The following is a 19,329-nucleotide window of genomic DNA, read 5'->3' on the forward strand; positions in this document are numbered from 1 at the left end:
TAGTCTTGGATTCTCTATGCACGGCGACCGTGTACATGCATGTAGTCTTGATTCTATATGAACGGCGACCGTGTACATGTATGTAGTCTTGGATTCTATATGAACGGCGACCGTGTATATGTAGTCTTGTATTCTCACGGCGACCGTGTACATGTATGTAGTCTTGGATTCTCTATGCACGGCGACCGTGTACATGTATGTAGTCTTGATTCTATATGAACGATGACCGTGTACATGTATGTAGTCTTGATTCTATATGAACGGCGGCCGTGTACATGTATGTAGTCTTGATTCTATATGAACGGCGGCCGTGTACATGTATGTAGTCTTGGATTCTATATACACGGCGACCGTGTACATGTATGTAGTCTTGATTCTATATGAACGATGACCGTGTACATGTATGTAGTCTTGATTCTATATGAACGGCGGCCGTGTACATGTATGTAGTCTTGATTCTATATGAACGGCGGCCGTGTACATGTATGTAGTCTTGGATTCTATATACACGGCGACCATGTACATGTATGTGTTATGTATTTAAACATACATGCAAGTGTTACAATTTAAACAGTGACTCAGTCTGATGTGACCTTTTGGTATACGCATTGGTTATCTCCCCTCAGTACTAACTCTTAAATAAAAAAGGAAATAAATATCAGTAGAGCATGGTCACGAATGATTTTGTCCAATGTCATTTTAATATTTAACAACTGGCGACGAGGATAAAACTCCTAAGTAAGTGCAATGGCCAATATTATTGGACACATAGAAGAGTTTAATCCCAAAACTCAAGACTGGGGTACGTACGCTGAGCGTTTAGGCCACTACTTTAACGCGAACAGTATTGACAATAACAAAAAGGTGTCGACCCTACTGTGTCTTATTGGGGGCAACACATACACAATTTTGCGCAATCTCTTGGCTCCGGAGAAGCCTACTAACAAAACATATAAACAGTTAATTGATGTTTTGGCAACACATTTCTCACCAAAACCGCTTGTTATTGCCGAACGATTTAGATTTCGGAAACGAAACCAAGAACATAAAGAAACTGTTACCGATTACGCAGGTGTTTTACGGCAGATGTCGCGATATTGCGAATTCAATGCAGTCTTAGATGACAATTTGCGTGACCAGTTTGTTTGTGGGTTAACAAGTGAAGCTGCACAGAAACGTTTAATAACTGAGGAAGAACTTTCCTTCAATAAAGCACTAAAGATTGCACATTCTATGGAAACCGCAGTAAAAGATATTGGTGAACTAAAGTTAAACGTGAATCATTCATCAGAAACACCTGTGTACAAAGTACAAAATTATTCAAGACCGCAAAATCGCGCAAATATGCAAAAGTGTCGTCACTGTGGCAAAACTAACCATGCCTGTAAAGATTGCTGTTTCCAGAACAGCAACTGCAATTCGTGTGGAAAGAAAGGACATATTTCTACTATTTGTCGAAGTAAAAAGACGAAGCCAGAAAAATTTAAGATGAGTCTACAGAAGTCTAAAAAAGTGCATCAAGTTGATGAATCGAAATCTGATTCTGAATCTGAGAGTGATGAAACAGCATTGTTTTATACAACACAAAAAAGAAAAAGTGATGTCATATGGGTTCATCCCAAAGTTGAGGGTGTTGATTTTCCCATGGAGCTGGACACAGGTTCTGCACTATCCATAATATCCACAGAATTTTATAATAAACATTTCAAACATTTACCATTACAGTCAACAAAAGTAGTAATGAAAACCTACACAGGCGAGAAAATTAAGCCTAAAGGTTTGGTAACAGTTGAAGTGGAGCAGAATAGTCAGAAAGAACAACTGGAGTTGTACGTCATTGAGAACGGAGGACCTCCGTTATTTGGACGTTCCTGGTTGGAGAAAATTAAACTAGATTGGATGGAAATCAAGAATCTGTCATCAGTTGACGTGGAAGTTAGAAATGAACTCAAAGATACTTTGGATCGACACAGTGATGTGTTTAAAGATGCACTTGGCACAGTGAAAGGTATGGAAGTGAAATTCAGTATAAATGATGATGCATCGCCAAAATTCATAAAAGCTCGTCCAGTACCATACTCCTTACGTAAACCAGTTGATGATGAAATTGATCGTCTAGTGAAAGAAGGCATTCTTGAATCAGTTGATTTCAGTGACTGGGCAACACCGGTTGTCCCAGTCGTAAAGAAAAACGGTAGTGTCAGGCTATGTTGTGATTTCAAGGTTACCATTAACCCTGTCTTAAATTCAGTCCAGTATCCATTGCCACGGATTGAAGATTTGTTTGCTACACTATCAGGTGGAAAACAGTTCAGCACAATTGACTTGGCTAATGCATATCAACAACTGAAAGTTGACAAAGAAGCACAAAAGTACTTGGTCATAAGTACACAGAAAGGTTTATTTCGTTATACACGTCTACCTTTTGGAATTACCTCCGCACCGGCTATCTTCCAAAGGACAATGGAACAGATGCTTCAGGGATTGCCAGGTGTCGTATGTTACATTGATGACATACTGATTACAGGAAAATCAAAGACAGAACATTTAGAAAATCTTGAGCGTGTATTGCAACGACTGGAAGATTGTGGCATGAGAGCAAAGAAAAACAAATGTTTCTTTTTCAAGGATTCATTGGAATACCTTGGACACCTCATTGATTCTGAAGGGTTGCATACCACCAAAGAAAAAGTTGAGGCAGTTACAAATGCACCGGTTCCTGAAAATGTGACGCAGTTAAGATCATTCCTGGGAATGTTAAACTACTATCACAGATTTCTACCAAATTTGGCATCAGTCATAAAGCCATTAAATCGACTGTTGGTTAAAGATCAAAAGTGGAATTGGTCAACAGAAGTGAACTCAGCATTTGAGAAAGCTAAAACAATGTTAGCATCGTCGATTGTTCTTGTTCATTACAACCCAACCGTACCAATTACCTTGGCTTGTGATGCTTCGCCATATGGAATTGGGGCAGTGTTATCACACATGTGTGACGGCATCGAAAAGCCCATTGCATTTGTTTCCAGGACATTAACAAAAACTGAACAGAAATATGCTCAAATTGACAAAGAGGCTCTTGCATTAGTGTTTGGTGTGAAAAAGTTCCATCAGTATCTGTACGGTCGGAAATTCACTCTCGTTACTGATCATCGTCCACTCACGAAAATATTTGGTTCAAAAACGGGAATTCCAACATTGGCAGCAGCTCGTTTGCAACGGTGGGCTATTTTCTTAGCCGCTCATGATTATGAAATCGTGTATAAAAACTATGAAAGTAATGCAAATGCGGATGGACTTTCGCGACTACCACTGAAGTTTGCACCAAATGAAAAATGTCACACCGTAGATATATTCAATATTTCACAAATTGAACGCTTGCCAATCAAAGCAGATGACATTCGGAAATATACCCGAAAGGATCCAACATTATCCAAAGTGTTGGACTTGACCCAGACTGGTTGGTACAAGACACAAGATCCAGCATTACAGCCATACTTCATTCGTAAAGATGAACTTACAATTCATCAAGGTTGCTTGATGTGGGGCATGCGTGTGATTGTACCACCCAAACTTCAATTACAAGTTTTGGAAGAACTTCATAGTGCTCACAGTGGAATTGTGAAAATGAAGGAACTTGCAAGAAGTTACTTTTGGTGGCCTAAACTTGATTCTCACATAGAGGATTTGGTTAAGTCATGTGAAGAGTGTCAGCAGATTCAGAAAATGCCGGGACCAACCCCATTGCATCCATGGTCTTTTCCTGATGCTCCATGGAAAAGGTTGCATATTGATTTTGCCGGACCTTTTCAAGGCCACATGTATTTAGTTGTGGTTGACTCTCATTCTAAATGGCCGGAAGTGTTTATGATGAAAGCCACAACTGCAGAGACGACTATTGAAATTTTGAGACGATTGTTTTGTCGTTACGGTTTGCCCTTGCAAATTGTCAGCGATAATGGACCACAGTTTGTTTCAGCAGAGTTCAAGTACTTTCTAGAGATGAACGGAGTACAGCATATTCTTAGTGCTCCTTATCACCCAGCCACAAATGGTTTAGCAGAACGGTTTGTTCAAACTTTTAAACATGCCTTGCGTAAACTCAAGTCAGCGGATAATCTACAACAAAAACTGTCTGCATTTTTGCTCACATATCGAAACACACCGCATTCGACTACATCAGAATCGCCTGCTATGCTGTTGTTGGGAAGACGACTACGTTCACGTTTGGATTTGCTGAAGCCCAAATTGGCAGTAACAGTGCAAAAGCGACAACATGGTCAAATCAGTGCTCGAGAGGGAAGAAGAAAACAACGAAGTTTCAGTGTAAATCAACCTGTTTATGTTCGAAACTACAGGGAAGGTTCTAAATGGGTAGCAGGATCGGTAGTAGCCAAAACCGGCCCTGTGTCATATCAAGTTGCAATTTCACCTAACATCATATGGAAACGTCATGTTGATCAGTTAGTGACGAGGTCTCCATCAGATTCAGTTGATGATGTTGTGCATAGTAGGGGTGTAGTACTGTGTTCTGGTGATCATCATAGTGTTATCAGTGAATCAAAAGATGACACTAGTGATGTGCAGTGTCGTTATCCTGTGCGCAGTGATAGGAAACCTCCGACTCGTCTTGACTTGTGAAGTTTTGTTTGAAAAAAAAAACAGTGTCTTAATTACTTTGTTAAAACCTTTATTTAGCATTAAGTAAATGCTTAATTACTTACTATAACATTTATTTGACACTAAGTACATGCTTAATTACTTTAATATTAACAATTATTTTGCATTAAGTAAAAGCAGTTTTTGAACATATATTCCAAGTGAAGTGAATATACTGAACATTGTGTTATAACTCGATTCCATGAGAACTCTTAAGTTAGTTTTTATTGTCTAGTTATTTTCTGTTCTTCTATCAAAAGCAAATACTAAGCAGTTGTGTGTAAGCTGTTGTCTATCTTCACATTTAAGCAGGGAGGAGATGTTATGTATTTAAACATACATGCAAGTGTTACAATTTAAACAGTGACTCAGTCTGATGTGACCTTTTGGTATACGCATTGGTTATCTCCCCTCTGTACTAACTCTTAAATAAAAAAGGAAATAAATATCAGTAGAGCATGGTCACGAATGATTTTGTCCAATGTCATTTTAATATTTAACAGTATGTAGTCTTGATTCCATATGAACGATGACCGTGTACATGCATGTAGTCTTGGATTCTATATACACGGCGACCGTGTACATGTATGTAATCTTGGATTCTATATACACGGCGGCCGTGTACATATACTCTTCAAAAAAAGAAACGCAAAAGGGTACAAATGGGTTATAACTCCGATTTTATGTTTCCTACCGGTTCATGCTTTGTGAATATAAGGTCATTGCATGTCCCAAACACATTCCCACGGTTACATTCGATAAAACGCAGCTACTGTACAATAAAGTTCCAAAATGTGAATATTCGCAAAAACGCAGCCACGTGCAAACCATGTCACCACTGCACGTGCGTTGTCTGCACGTGCAACATGAACACCGACAGTATAAAAGTGCATGGTGTTCGCTTGCCTGGCCTCTGCATCTGGCCGACAGTTGACAATCCAGGACATGCCACGTCTCAGTGAACCGCAGAGAAACAATGCCATCGGCCGACTAGACGCAGGCGAATCCAGAACGGCCGTTGCCAGGGCATTCCATGTGTCCCCAAGCACCATCTCCAGACTGTGGGACCGTTACCAGCAACATGGATCAAAACGTGACCTCCCTAGATCCGGTCGACCACGGGTCACTACCCCCGGGCAGGACCGCTACATCCGGGTACGCCACCTTCGGGAACGATTGACTACTGCCACCTCCACAGCCGCAGCAATACCAGGTTTGCGCAGGATATCCGACCAGACCGTACGGAACCGCCTACGCGAGGTAGGAATTCGTGCCAGACGTCCAGTTCGAGGTGTCATCTTAACACCACAACACCGTCGACTCCGACTGCAGTGGTGCCAGATTCATCGACAATGGCCTCAACTGCGATGGAGACAGGTGTGGTTCAGTGACGAGTCCCGATTTCTGCTCCGACGTCATGATGGAAGATGTCGCGTGTATAGGCGTCGTGGTGAACGTTATGCGGCAAACTGCGTGCAGGAAGTGGACAGATTCGGCGGGGGTAGTGTCATGGTGTGGGCAGCCATCTCACACACTGGCAGAACTGACCTGGTCCACGTGTAGGGCAACCTGAATGCACAGGGCTACATTGACCAGATCCTCCGGCCACACATCCTTCCAGTTATGGCCAACGCCAACGCAGTGTTCCAACATGACAACGCCAGGCCTCACACAGCACGTCTCACAACGGCTTTCCTACAGAACAACAACATTAATGTCCTTCCTTGGCCATCGACATCACCGGATTTGAACCCAATTGAGCATCTATGGGACGAGTTGGACCGACGCCTCCGACAGTGACAACCACAGCCCCAGACCCTGCCCGAGCTTGCAGCAGCCTTGCAGGCCGAGTGGGCCACCATCCCCCGGGACGTCATCCGTACTCTGGTTGCTTCAATGGGCAGGCGGTGCCAGGCAGTTGTCAACACACGCGGAGGGCACACCCGGTATTGACTCCAGATGACCTTGACCTTGGTGGTGTGTCCTATCACTTACTCACAATGGACTAGAGTGAATTGTGAACAATCCTGCAACATTTGGTAATTATCGGACTCACCATTCAATAATTAAATCAATTCTCCAAATGTTACGACAATGTGGTTTTGCGTTTCTTCTTTTGAAGAGTATATATGTAGTCTTGGTTCTATATTAACGGCGACCGTGTACATGTATGTAGTCTTGGATTCTATATACACGGCGACCGTGTGCATGTATGTAGTCTTGGATTCTCTATGCACGGCGGTCGTGTACATGTATGTAGTCTTGATTCTATATGCACGGCGATCGTGTACATGCATGTAGTCTTGGATTCTATATACACGGCGACCGTGTACATGTATGTAGTCTTCGATTCTATATACACGGCGGCCGTGTACATGTATGTAGTCTTGGTTCTATATGAACGGCGACCGTGTACATGTATGCAGTCTTGGATTCTATATACACGGCGACCGTGTACATGTATGTAGTCTTGGATTCTCTATGCACGGCGGCCGTGTAAATGTATGTAGTCTTGGATTCTCTATGCACGGCGACCGTGTACATGTATGTAGTCTTGATTCTATATGAACTGCGACTGTATACATGTATTAGTCTTGATTCTATATGAACGGCGGCCGTGTACATGTATATAGTATTGGATTCACGGCGACCGTGTACATGTATGTAGTCTTGATTCTATGTGAACGGCGGCCGTGTACATGTATGTAGTCTTGATTCTATATGAACGGCGGCCGTGCACATGTATGTAGTCTTGGATTCTATATACACGACGGCCGTGTACATGTATGTAGTCTTGATTATATATGAACGGCGGCCATGTACATGTATGTAGTTTTGATTCTATATGCACGGCGGCCGTGTACATGTATTTAGTCTTGAATTCTATATGCACGGTGGCCGTGTAGGCCTACATGTATGTAGTCTTGGATACTATATGCACGGCGGCCGTGTGTGTAGCCTCGGCAACTGAGGACTGGATTTATTTTGTTTTGCCGTGGTCATAATAATAATAATAATAATAATAATAATAATAATAATATTTTGTTTTGCCGTGGTCATAATAATAATAATAATAATAATAATGCACGGCGAACGTGTACATGCATGTAGTCTTGGATTCTATATACACGGCGACCGTGTACATGTATGTAGTCTTGGTTCTATATGAACGGCGACCGTGTACATGTATGTAGTCTTGGATTCTGTATGCACGGCGGCCGTGTACATGTATGTAGTCTTGGATTCTCTATGCACGGCGACTGTGTACATGTATGTAGTATTGATTCTATATGAACGGCGGCCGTGTACATGTATTAGTCTTGATTCTATATGAACGGCGGCCGTGTACATGTATATAGTCTTGTATTCACGGCGGTCGTGTACATTTATATAGTCTTGATTCTATATGAACGGCGGCCGTGCACATGTATGTAGTCTTGGATTCTATATGCACGACGGCCGTGTACATGTATGTAGTCTTGATTATATATCAACGGCGGCCATGTACATGTATGTAGTTTTGATTCTATATGCACGGCGGCCGTGTACATGTATTTAGTCTTGAATTCTATATGCACGGTGGCCGTGTAGGCCTACATGTATGTAGTCTTGGATACTATATGCACGGCGGCCGTGTACATGTATGTAGTCTTGGATTCTATATGCACGGCGGCCGTGTGTGTAGCCTCGGCAACTGAGGACTGGATTTATTTTGTTTTGCCGTGGTCATAATAATAATAATAATAATAATAGTAGTAGTAGTAGTAGTAGTAGTAGTAGTAGTAGTAGTAGTAGTAGTAGTAGTAGTAGTAGTAGTAGTAGTAGTAGTGGTAGCAGCAGCAGCAGCGGTTGTAGTTTACAATGTGCTGAGGTGTTTCTTTTGTGTCTTTTGAAAAAGGTGTTAATTATTATTATTATTATTATTATTTTGTTATTATTATTATTATTATTATTATTATTATGTTATTATTATTTATATTATTATTATCATATTATTATTATTACTAGTATTATTCTTTCTTTCTTTCTTTGATTTTTTTTGTGTTATAGTTCTTCAGCAAGGTCCTATGACGCAGCTCGCTTTGGTTCGAGTACAGGCCCGATCTGGCTGGCCGAGGTGGGGTGTAAAAGTCACGAACAGTCCCTGGAGGAGTGCTCATCTCTTGGCTGGAATCGCAGCTATTGTGATCATGGGGAAGATGTGAGCGTCATCTGTGAACGTAAGTTGATTGATGACGTATCACTGACGTAAAGTTGACGTAAAGCCTCCCTACCTCATCCCCTCCACCTAAGTTATTTTAGGCTAGATATAGTCAATCAATACAAAGTGAAAAATAACTGAAACACAACATGTTGGCAAACTCATTATTGCACTTGCAATGATATTGTCAGCTTAATACATAATTTATAAATAAAAACATTTGTATTGCATAATATATGCATTAAACAAAATGTAGAGGAAAACTAAGTTATAATCTGACTCAGTCCAAAACCACCACCCATCACCACCTTAGATGTGACAGATTTTCAACCAAAAGATGAAAAGTCATGTATTGCATCGCGTATCATTATAGTCGGTGATGCCTCGTATGATAATTTCTACTTTAAAACCAGTTGAAAGCTTTTAGGAGTTGTTGAGTATGATAAATCTGGTCAAACAACTTCTCTAACAGAATGAGACGTTTAAAATAGGCATAAGATGAACATGCCTTAAAATAGCTCATAAGATGAGAAATGTAGATACCAATAGATGGAGCACAAACGATATTCCTCGGCATAAAGGCAACACACCACCATTTGTCGTGTCGTTACTTGCTGTAGCATCTTAACATAGAGTAATGTATATATATATACATATATAAGAAATACTACACAATTTTGAGATGCGTTTTGAAATCTTTCTTTGATGATTACACGTTGGTTGTCCTCTGTAATATTTAAATAACCCATTGGTTTGAAGTAACTTGTTATATGTAGTACTAACTGATAACAACTGTGCAAGTGGTATGGCGCCACTTGTATAACACGAGGTGGTGATCGGACATACGGGCATTAATTGACACATTTTGACCTGTGTTGATTGTTTTTACACGGTACATATCAGTTGAGAGCACTCCCTAAAATTAATAGTCACACGACCCTCTCGACAGTATTGTATTTTTCACAGAATATATTCTGATATAAAGTGTATTGAACTGCATGGAGTGATTAATAGTGGTGTGTAACCTAAAGGGAAAATGTATAGTTTCCGCATAAATTGCTGCCGTCTTAAACTGCTAAATTGCTTTATACATTCAAGATATAATTTAAATTATCTGTTAAAATATTTTAGTTTAGATATCTTCAAGAAAAAAGTATTTAACTTGATCGGAAGATTGTTCGCCTGACGAGCTTGTGTTGTGGGTTCAAACTTCCTCGGCGGACTCAACTAGTGACCTACGACTGGTATATCATAGGTCGTGGTATGAGCTGTGCTATCCGTGGTAAAGTGTATATACAATATATTTTAACATTGTTGAACACTAATGAAAAAATTAGCGGGTTTGGTCAGAAGACATGTAAGAATTACCTAATGTTTAACAACCAGTAACAGATGGTTAAATAATCAATGTGCTCTACTGGTGTCATTAAACGAAGCCATTTGTTTCAGAAAACGTAACAAAGTCACAAGTGCGTCTGGTAAACGGATCAACCAGCTATGAAGGGAGAGTTGAAATTTTCCATGATGGTCAATGGGGCTCAGTCTGTTCAGATTTCTTTTACTCGACAGGGGCTCAGGTTGTCTGCCGCAGCTTGGGATTAAACAGGTTTGTGGTATTGTTTATTATAATCATTATTATTATTATTATTATTATTATTATTATTATTATTATATCAGAGATGGGGCGATTACTTGACAAAAGTAATCGATGACGATTACTTTAGAATGTCACCATTACGATTACGATTACAAGATAATTGAAAGTAATTGCGATTGCGAATACATTGTCTAGTAATCATGATTACAATCATGATTACATTTCCACAAATCTACACAAATAATGAAATGATGTTACCACCATGAAGTTGTGCACTTTATTTTACAATCATACCGATTTCATTCATTGAAAGACATAATGGATAATTTTGGATTATTTATTAAATTATTTCAAACATTTATAAACGTATGTATACTGCAGGGAGGGAATCAGTTTCCAAAACCAGATTTATTATTCTTAAATTTGGATTATTGACGAAAAGGTACCCATAACCATAGGTATAATTATTGTATCAATGCATAACATATATATTTTGTTATATTATTGAAATAAGCCATAATTAGTAATTGCAAACTGTCTGATCACTATTACTTGTTTGGGTTTTTTATTGTTTTAGAACGTATACCATTTAATACCATCCACAAATTACAATAAATTATTATTTTTTAAAAATCTATAAATGAAGAAATAAAGAACGAAAGAAAAGAACAAACAAGTAAATAAATAATTAAATTGGTATCTGCAGACATATACATGTGCACAAGTTGCTAATTGCATTTAATTGTTGACATTCTAAAAATGACTATTATTAATGAATCGATTTGCAGTCAAGCTTGCTTTGTGCCATATTATAAGGATCCAATTGTATCGGTGAAAATTACAAGTATCTTGGTCTGGGTGAGGATGACTGCCCATGAAATCAAGCTTGATACGACTGACTGGCTTAATTAGTTATGTTAGTTGTGGTTGTGTCTGTGGCAGTGTGAGGATGACTGCCCATGAAATCAAGCTTGATACGACTGACTGGCTTAATTAGTTATTTAGTTGTGGTTGTGTCTGTGGCAGTGTGAACGATGACTGCCTTCAGAGGAAATCAAGCTTGATACGACTGACTGGCTTAATTAGTTATGTTAGTTTGGTTGTGTCTGTACAGTGTGAGGATGACTTGCCTATGAAATCAAGCTTGATGGTGACTGACTGGCTTTTAGTTATTGTTAGCTAGAAAACTGTATTCATTGTGGTTTTATAGAAAAACGTGAACACGATAGCTTACCATTATGTGAATGTGTGGATCATCCCCTGGGTGACTGCCTATGAAATCAAGCTTGATACGACTGATGGCTTAATTAGTTATGTTAAATGTGGTTGTGTCTGTGGCAGTGTGAGTATGACAATATGAAATCAAGCTTGATACGACTGACTGGCTTAATTAGTTATGTTAGTTGTGGTTGTGTCTGTGGCAGTGTGAGGATGACTGCCTCAAATCAAATCTAAGCTTAGATACGATCGTGACTGGCTGATTAATTAGTTAGCAATGTTAGTTAGTTACGGTTGTGTCTGTGACAGTGTGAGGATGATTGCCCATGAAATCAAGCTTGATACGACTGACTGGCTTAATTAGTTATGTTAGTTGTGGTTGTGTCTGTGGCAGTGTGACGATGACTGCCTATGAAATCAAGCTTGATACGACTGAATGGCTTAATTAGTTATGTTAGTTGTGGTTGTGTCTGTGGCAGTGTGAGGATGACTGCCCATGAAATCAAGCTTGATACGACTGACTGGCTTAATTATTGAGGTTAGTTGTGGTTGTGTCTGTGGCAGTATGGGGATGACTGCCTATCAAATCAAGCTTGATACGACTGACTGGCTTAATTAGTTATATTAGTTGTACTTGTGTCTGTGGCAGTGTGAGGATGACTGCCTATCAAATCAAGCTTGATATGACTGACTGGCATAATTAGTTATATGTTAGTTGTGGTTGTGTCTGTGGCAGTGTGAGGATCACTGCCTATAAAATCAAACTTGATAAGACTGACTGGCATAATTAGTTATATGTTAGTTGTGGTTGTGTCTGTGGCAGTGTGAGGATGACTGCCTATAAAATCAAGCTTGATACGACTGACTGGCTTAATTAGTTATGTTAGATCTGGTTGTGTCTGTGGCAGTATGAGGATGACTGCCTATCAAATCAAGCTTGATACGACTGACTGGCTTAATTAGTTATGTTAGTTGTGGTTGTGTCTGTGGCAGTGTGAGGATGATTGCGTATGAAATCAAGCTTGATACGACTGACTGGCTTAATTAGTTATGTTAGTTGTGGTTGTGTCTGTGGCAGTGTGCGGATGACTGCCCATGGAATCAAGCTTCATACGACTGACTGGCTTAATTAGTTATGTTAGTTGTGGTTGTGTCTGTGGCAGTGTGCGGATGACTGCCCATGAAATCAAGCTTGATACGACTGACTGGCTTAATTAGTTATGTTACTTGTCGTTGTGTCTGTGGCAGTGTGCGGATGACTGCCCATGGAATCAAGCTTGATACGACTGAATGGCTTAAGTAGTTATGTTAGTTGTGGTTGTGTCTGTGGCAGTGTGCAGATGACTGCCTATCAAATCAATCTTGATACGACTGACTGGCTTAATTAGTTATGTTAGTTGTGGTTGTGTCTGTGGCAGTGTGCAGATGACTGCCTATCAAATCAATCTTGATACGACAGACTGGCTTAATTAGTTATGTTAGTTGTAGTTGTGTCTGTGGCAGTGTGAGGATGACTGCCCATGAAATCAAGCTTGATACGACTGACTGGCTTAATTATTTAGGTTAGTTGTGGTTGTGTCTGTGGCAGTGTGAGGATGAATGCCTATCAAATCAAGCTTGATACGACTGACTGGCTTAATTAGTTATGTTAGTTGTGGTTGTGTCTGTGGCAGTGTGAGGATGACTGCCTATAAAATCAAGATTGATACGACTGACTGGCTTAGTTAGTTATGTTAGTTGTGGTTGTGTCTGTGGCAGTGTGAGGATGACTGCCCATGAAATCAAGCTTGATACGACTGACTGGCTTAATTATTTAGGTTAGTTGTGGTTGTGTCTGTGGCAGTGTGAGGACTACTGCCTATCAAATCAAGCTTGATACGACTGACTGGCTTAATTACTTATTTTAGTTGTGGTTGTGTCTGTGGCAGTGTGAGGATGACTGCCCATGAAATCAAGCTTGATACGACTGACTGGCTTAATTAGTTACGTTAGTTGTGGTTGTGTCTGTGGCAGTGTGAGGATGACTGCCTATCAAATCAAGCTTGATACGACTGACTGACTTAATTAGTTATGTTAGTTGTGGTTGTGTCTGTGGCAGTGTGAGGATGACTGCCCATGAAATCAAGCTTCATACGACTGACTGGCTTAATTAGTTATGTTAGTTGTGGTTGTGTCTGTGGCAGTGTGACGATGACTGCCCATGGAATCAAGCTTCATACGACTGACTGGCTTAATTAGTTATGTTAGTTGTGGTTGTGTCTGTGGCAGTATGAGGATGACTGCCTATCAAATCAAGCTTGATACGACTGAATGGCTTAATTAGTTATGTTAGTTGTGGTTGTGTCTGTGGCAGTGTGAGGATGACTGCCCATGAAATCAAGCTTGATACGACTGACTGGCTTAATTATTTAGGTTAGTTGTGGTTGTGTCTGTGGCAGTGTGAGGATGACTGCCTATAGAATCAAGCTTGATACGTCAGGCTGGCTGCCCGTCTGCAGTCGTAACCACTAAGAAAAGAAGAGAAATTTTGTCAAGGTATCACCTGTGATAAAACGAGATATTTTCAAACGTTTCTTAGTTGAATTCAGACCCGTGATAACACTGTATATTCATTGAGAGGAACGCAAGTGTTTTATATATATATATATATATATATATATATATATATATATATATATTGTCACGGGGATCCTATAATACCCGTAACTGAATGAAACACGGTTATCAAAATATCTCTCCTAACTGTATATCTATTAGATCTCTCTGTAACGGGCGGTTAAACCCTAGTATGGCTCGTCTAGGTATGATCAGAGATATGATCTTATTATAGCACGTTTAGTTCACAAGAAAACACAACAAAAACACAATACACTTTGGAATCTGTATTAACCTACGCTGACAAATGTACTGCCGCAGTAGTTAATTAATAACAACAATAATATCAACTCAGAACTGATCACTTAATTAGTTAATCTCTAGGTGTCTAGTTTACACAATATGCTAATCACTTCACCGTGACACAACACCCACACGTGTGATAATTGAGAAACGCTAACACACACACGTGCGATAATGGAGAAACGCTTCCAGGGGAACTTAATTAATAAAGGAATTACAACACTATTCCTGACTGGTTAATTTTTAATTAACCCTAACTACTCATTCAATAACCTTGTAATACAGAATTAATACTGGTACCTATCACAATAAAGACAATAACATACAGTTTACCTAGATCCTCTAGGATGACTGGCTAAGCTTTATATATATATATATATATATATATATATATCAGAACGGTGAGCCTACAGAATACTGCGTCAGATGACCGGCAGCACCGTCTAAATAATATTGGTATAATACAGTATTAAAATATTTAAAGTCACATCAATCATATCAAGGTTATACACAGAGCAGAAAATATATATTTACCAAAGTCCCGTCTGAACTAATATAGATCGTTCAGTGGACGACGTCCGTGATCCCCTGGAGCCTTCCTAGTTCTCCCCCGATATCTCTAAATCCTAGCTATTTATTCAAAACTCTCAGAGACAGCGAAAATCGCCTGGGGGTACAAAGCGGTACCTCACGTGTCATGTGGATTTTCCACAACCACCACGCCGGCATATTTTTCTCTGATCGTCAGACTCAATGACGCCAAGTCGCCAAATCACGGTTGTAAAAACCGCACTCGCGGAGGTATTACGTAACTACTCGCCACATGGCCTCCGCATCTGGGCTGGGTGTGTATTAGAAAAGCTCGATGACCGTCGCGCAATTAATATCGCCACAGGCGAAAACAAAAATAAGAGCATGTACCGTCACACACCCCCACCTCAAAAAGGATATTTCCTCTACTCTAGGAATAGGGAAATATACTACATTAAAACAAAAAGGTGCGTTAACCGACGCATACGGTCATTTATAACACATGTAATAATAAGGTGACTACCAGTAATTACACTGAGTCTCTGAGTCCCTGGTATACAAATTTAATATATAAAAACAAAACAGAAATCAAGAATGTCAACACATTATCATAACGTTCAACTTCGGGACAGGGCATCAGCGATTACATTGGATGTGCCCTTGATATGTTCAATGGTAATTGGGTATTCTTGCAGAAGAAGACTCCATCTCAAAACTCTCTGGTTGGAGGCTTTCATTAGGATGGTCCAGTCCGTCTTCGTCTTCTTGGAACAGCATAGCTCCAGCACCCACGTCACTGGCATCCACAGCTAGCTTGAACGGCATTCGGTAGTCTGGTGCTGCCATCACGGGAGACGAGTAGCGCATCTGCTTGAGACGGTTGAATGACTTCTCGCATTCACCTGACCACTGGAACTTCGTTTCTTTCTTTTTCAGTGTCGCACGTTTTCCAGGTTTTCTCCGATAGGCATGCTGTCGAATCGGTGTAGCGTTGGGTTCCAAGCGCACATCTTGGCTTAGGGTATTGGTAACCGTTGGAAGGTCCTGACAAATGGAAACATTGTCTTGTATCAGCGTAGTCAACTTTGCTCGCTGGGGCCTCAAGTCTGCTAGAATCTGGCCGTTGGCCAATTTTCTCTCTGCAGACTTGACGTCATCACAGGAAATTGAGTGACTCTCAGTCTGGACCGGTAATACTGGAACTATCGGCAGTCTGTCAAAATAACCTTTTAGCAAATTGATGTGACAATACCTACTTTTCCTAACCCTATCAGGAGTGTTTATCACATACCCTGTCTCATTAACCCGTTTGTGCACAACATAGGGCCCGAAATACCTGTTCTGTAATGAGCCCCGTTTAATGGGAAGGTACAGCAGCACCTTATCCCCTGGTTTAAATTCCCGACTCCTAGCCTTCCTATCAAACACTGATTTTATTTTGCTCTGAGCATGGCTCAGTTGCTTCCTAGCCTTCCTATCAAACACTGATTTTATTTTGCTCTGAGCATGGCTCAGTTGCTTCCTAGCCTTCCTATCTCTAACTCTCTTATTCATTAATACTCCCTTGTCCATATCATAACCTGACATCTGATCCTCCTTCTCACCCTCCGTTAACAATGTAGTGCGAGCTGCCAACAATTTTGGATCAGCCCCCTGCTCTAGAATTAACTCTTGTCTATTACAAGGTAATTCCCCTCTATCAAACACAACTGGTTCAATTCCCCTCTGCGGGAGATCAACAGGATCCACCACATTTAATTCCTCAGTTGACTTATCTACCATTTTACTGATAACCTCATCCACTCCAATTTCATGGCTCACACACGTATCAGACAAATCACAAATATCCTCTGGGTCTCGTGCTAACCTACTGGCCATAGCCCTAGTCATTACACACGCAGGATATCTAATCTCATCAACCTCACTCTCTCCTACTCGTAAAGGGCTGTCTTTAATTAACAACTGGTCACATTTCGGCTGACAACACTGACTAGTGAAATCATTTCCCAACAAAACTCCTATGTTTTCAACGGGCAAGTCCTTCACAACACCCATAATGACTGGCCCCGTCACAAACTTCGAACACAAGAAAACGTTATGTAACCGGACAACCATATTTTCTCCAGTAACTGAGGTTAAAGCCAAACTACGTCCTGTATCTGAATTTTCAATACCAGCTAAACACTCTTGCGTGATCAGACTCTGACTACACCCGGTATCTCTATAGATTGATATTGCCTTAGGACTCAATTCTTGTTTCACATCACAAACCATACCAGTGGACACATACGGGTTTACTTTTTCTGCCATGGGACTAACCATTAACTCTCTCGCTAACGGAGCTCACCTCACTAAACCGACCACTTGCGCATTATCGCGTTTCCTTTTAAAACAGTCCCCGACAAGATGGTTATCCTTTTTACAGTAACTGCAATGTGGACGAAAAGTTCGTGCATTGGCTGATAATGCAGGCTTATCCTTACTTTGCCCACCAGGTGCATTCCTTGCCTGACTAGCTGACCAACTAGAAGACTCTCCCCGATAGTTACTTTCCCGGGAAAAACCTGGCTGAAATTTCTTCTTATCACCCTGTTGTATAGAGCTACTCTGTACTGCCTGAGCTTTGTGCATTAACACGTAGTCATCTACCACTATGCCTGCCTCCTCTATCTTTTTGACATCACGATCCTCTAAATGAATACGTAAGCTAACTGGTAATCCATTTTTAATGTCCTGTAAGAGCAACAACTCCCGTAACTCGGTATATGACTCTACCTGATGAGACACCACCCATTTATCAAACATCCCTGCCTTCTTAGCCACAAACTCACTATAAGACTGACCCTGCGTTTTTTTCAACTCGCTATACCGTAAACGATAATCCTCAGGTCGTAATTCATACGCCCTCAACACTGCCGCCTTAACTAGGTCGTATTGACTTGCTCGCTCATCACTCATTGAATTATAAGCTACATTAGCCTTCCCCTTAAACTTAGACACGGCTAACAATGTCCACTTAGACAGCGGCCAATTTAGCTGCTTAGCGGCCCGTTCAAAAAGTTGGAAGAACATATCTAACTCCTGGTCAGGCACTGATCTATAAGCCTCCGACATATTAAACCCATGTCCGGCTTCTCGTCTGACTTCTTCAGTATTCAACTTTAACTCATGTTCCACCTTTAATTTTGCTAACTGGAATTATCTATCTCTATCTCTATCTTCTCTATCCCTCTCTTCTCTCTCTCTCTCTCTCTCTCTCTCTCTCTCTCTCTCTCTCTCTCTCTCTCTCTCTCTCTCTCTCTCTCTCTCTCTCTCTCTCTCTCTCTCTCTCTATCCCTCTCTCTATCTTCTCTATCTCTATCTTCTTTCTCTCTATCCCTCTCTTCTCTTTCTCTCTCTCTCTCTATCCCTCTCTTGTCTTTCTCTATCTCTATCTCTATCTTCTCTATCTCTATCTTCTTTCTCTCTATCACTCTCTTCTCTTTCTCTTTCTCTCTCTCTCTCTCTATCTAATGCACGTTCTTCTCTTTCGCACTCAAGCTTTTTAAAAGCTAATTGTTGTTCCACACTTAACTCATTTATCTCTATCTCTGGAATAATTTCCCTTTCTTCCATAACAGGCCTATCACCAAAAACTTCCTGGATAATAATTATCTTTATATCACCTAAGGTTTTAGCTGATGTTAAATCAATTTCCCGCTCACACGTGCTCGCTTAATCTCCACTACACTGAGCGTAGGCCTATCCAGCAAATTCTTATCCATGTTTAGATATGACGCACTTATTATTAATTAATGTTCTAGTGAACAACGTTGCTATTTCTAGTTATTTGTAAAAATAATTTATAAAGCCCCCATTTACAAACAATACTTTTTTTAAATATGCATGTCCCGTTTCAGATCCGGGACGAGCGCCCCAATTTTCTACTCCTGTCACGGGGATCCTATAATACCCGTAACTGAATGAAACACGGTTATCAAAATATCTCTCCTAACTGTATATCTATTAGATCTCTCTGTAACGGGCGGTTAAACCCTAGTATGGCTCGTCTAGGTATGATCAGAGATACGATCTTATTATAGCACGTTTAGTTCACTAGAAAACACAACAAAAACACAATACACTTTGGAATCTGTATTAATCTACGCTGACAAATGTACAGGGGGGGGGCCGTAGGTAGTTCATTATAACGCAATATAAACAACCCAGAACGATCACTTATTAG

At 40.4% G+C, this 19,329-nt stretch overlaps 1 protein-coding gene across 1 annotated transcript; it reads left to right on the forward strand.

Annotated features, from left to right (window-relative positions):
• Positions 1 to 747: 747 nt before the first annotated feature.
• LOC121386053 (uncharacterized protein K02A2.6-like) lies at positions 748 to 8,911 on the forward strand. Its single transcript, XM_041516852.1, has 2 exons — positions 748 to 4,067; positions 8,710 to 8,911. Exons 1-2 carry the CDS (start codon positions 748 to 750, stop codon positions 8,909 to 8,911), a joined length of 3,522 nt encoding a protein of 1,173 aa, XP_041372786.1.
• Positions 8,912 to 19,329: the final 10,418 nt, after the last annotated feature.

The sequence above is a fragment of the Gigantopelta aegis genome, chromosome 12 (genome assembly GCF_016097555.1).
Source record: "Gigantopelta aegis isolate Gae_Host chromosome 12, Gae_host_genome, whole genome shotgun sequence".
NCBI classification, from domain to species: Eukaryota; Metazoa; Mollusca; class Gastropoda; order Neomphalida; family Peltospiridae; genus Gigantopelta; species Gigantopelta aegis.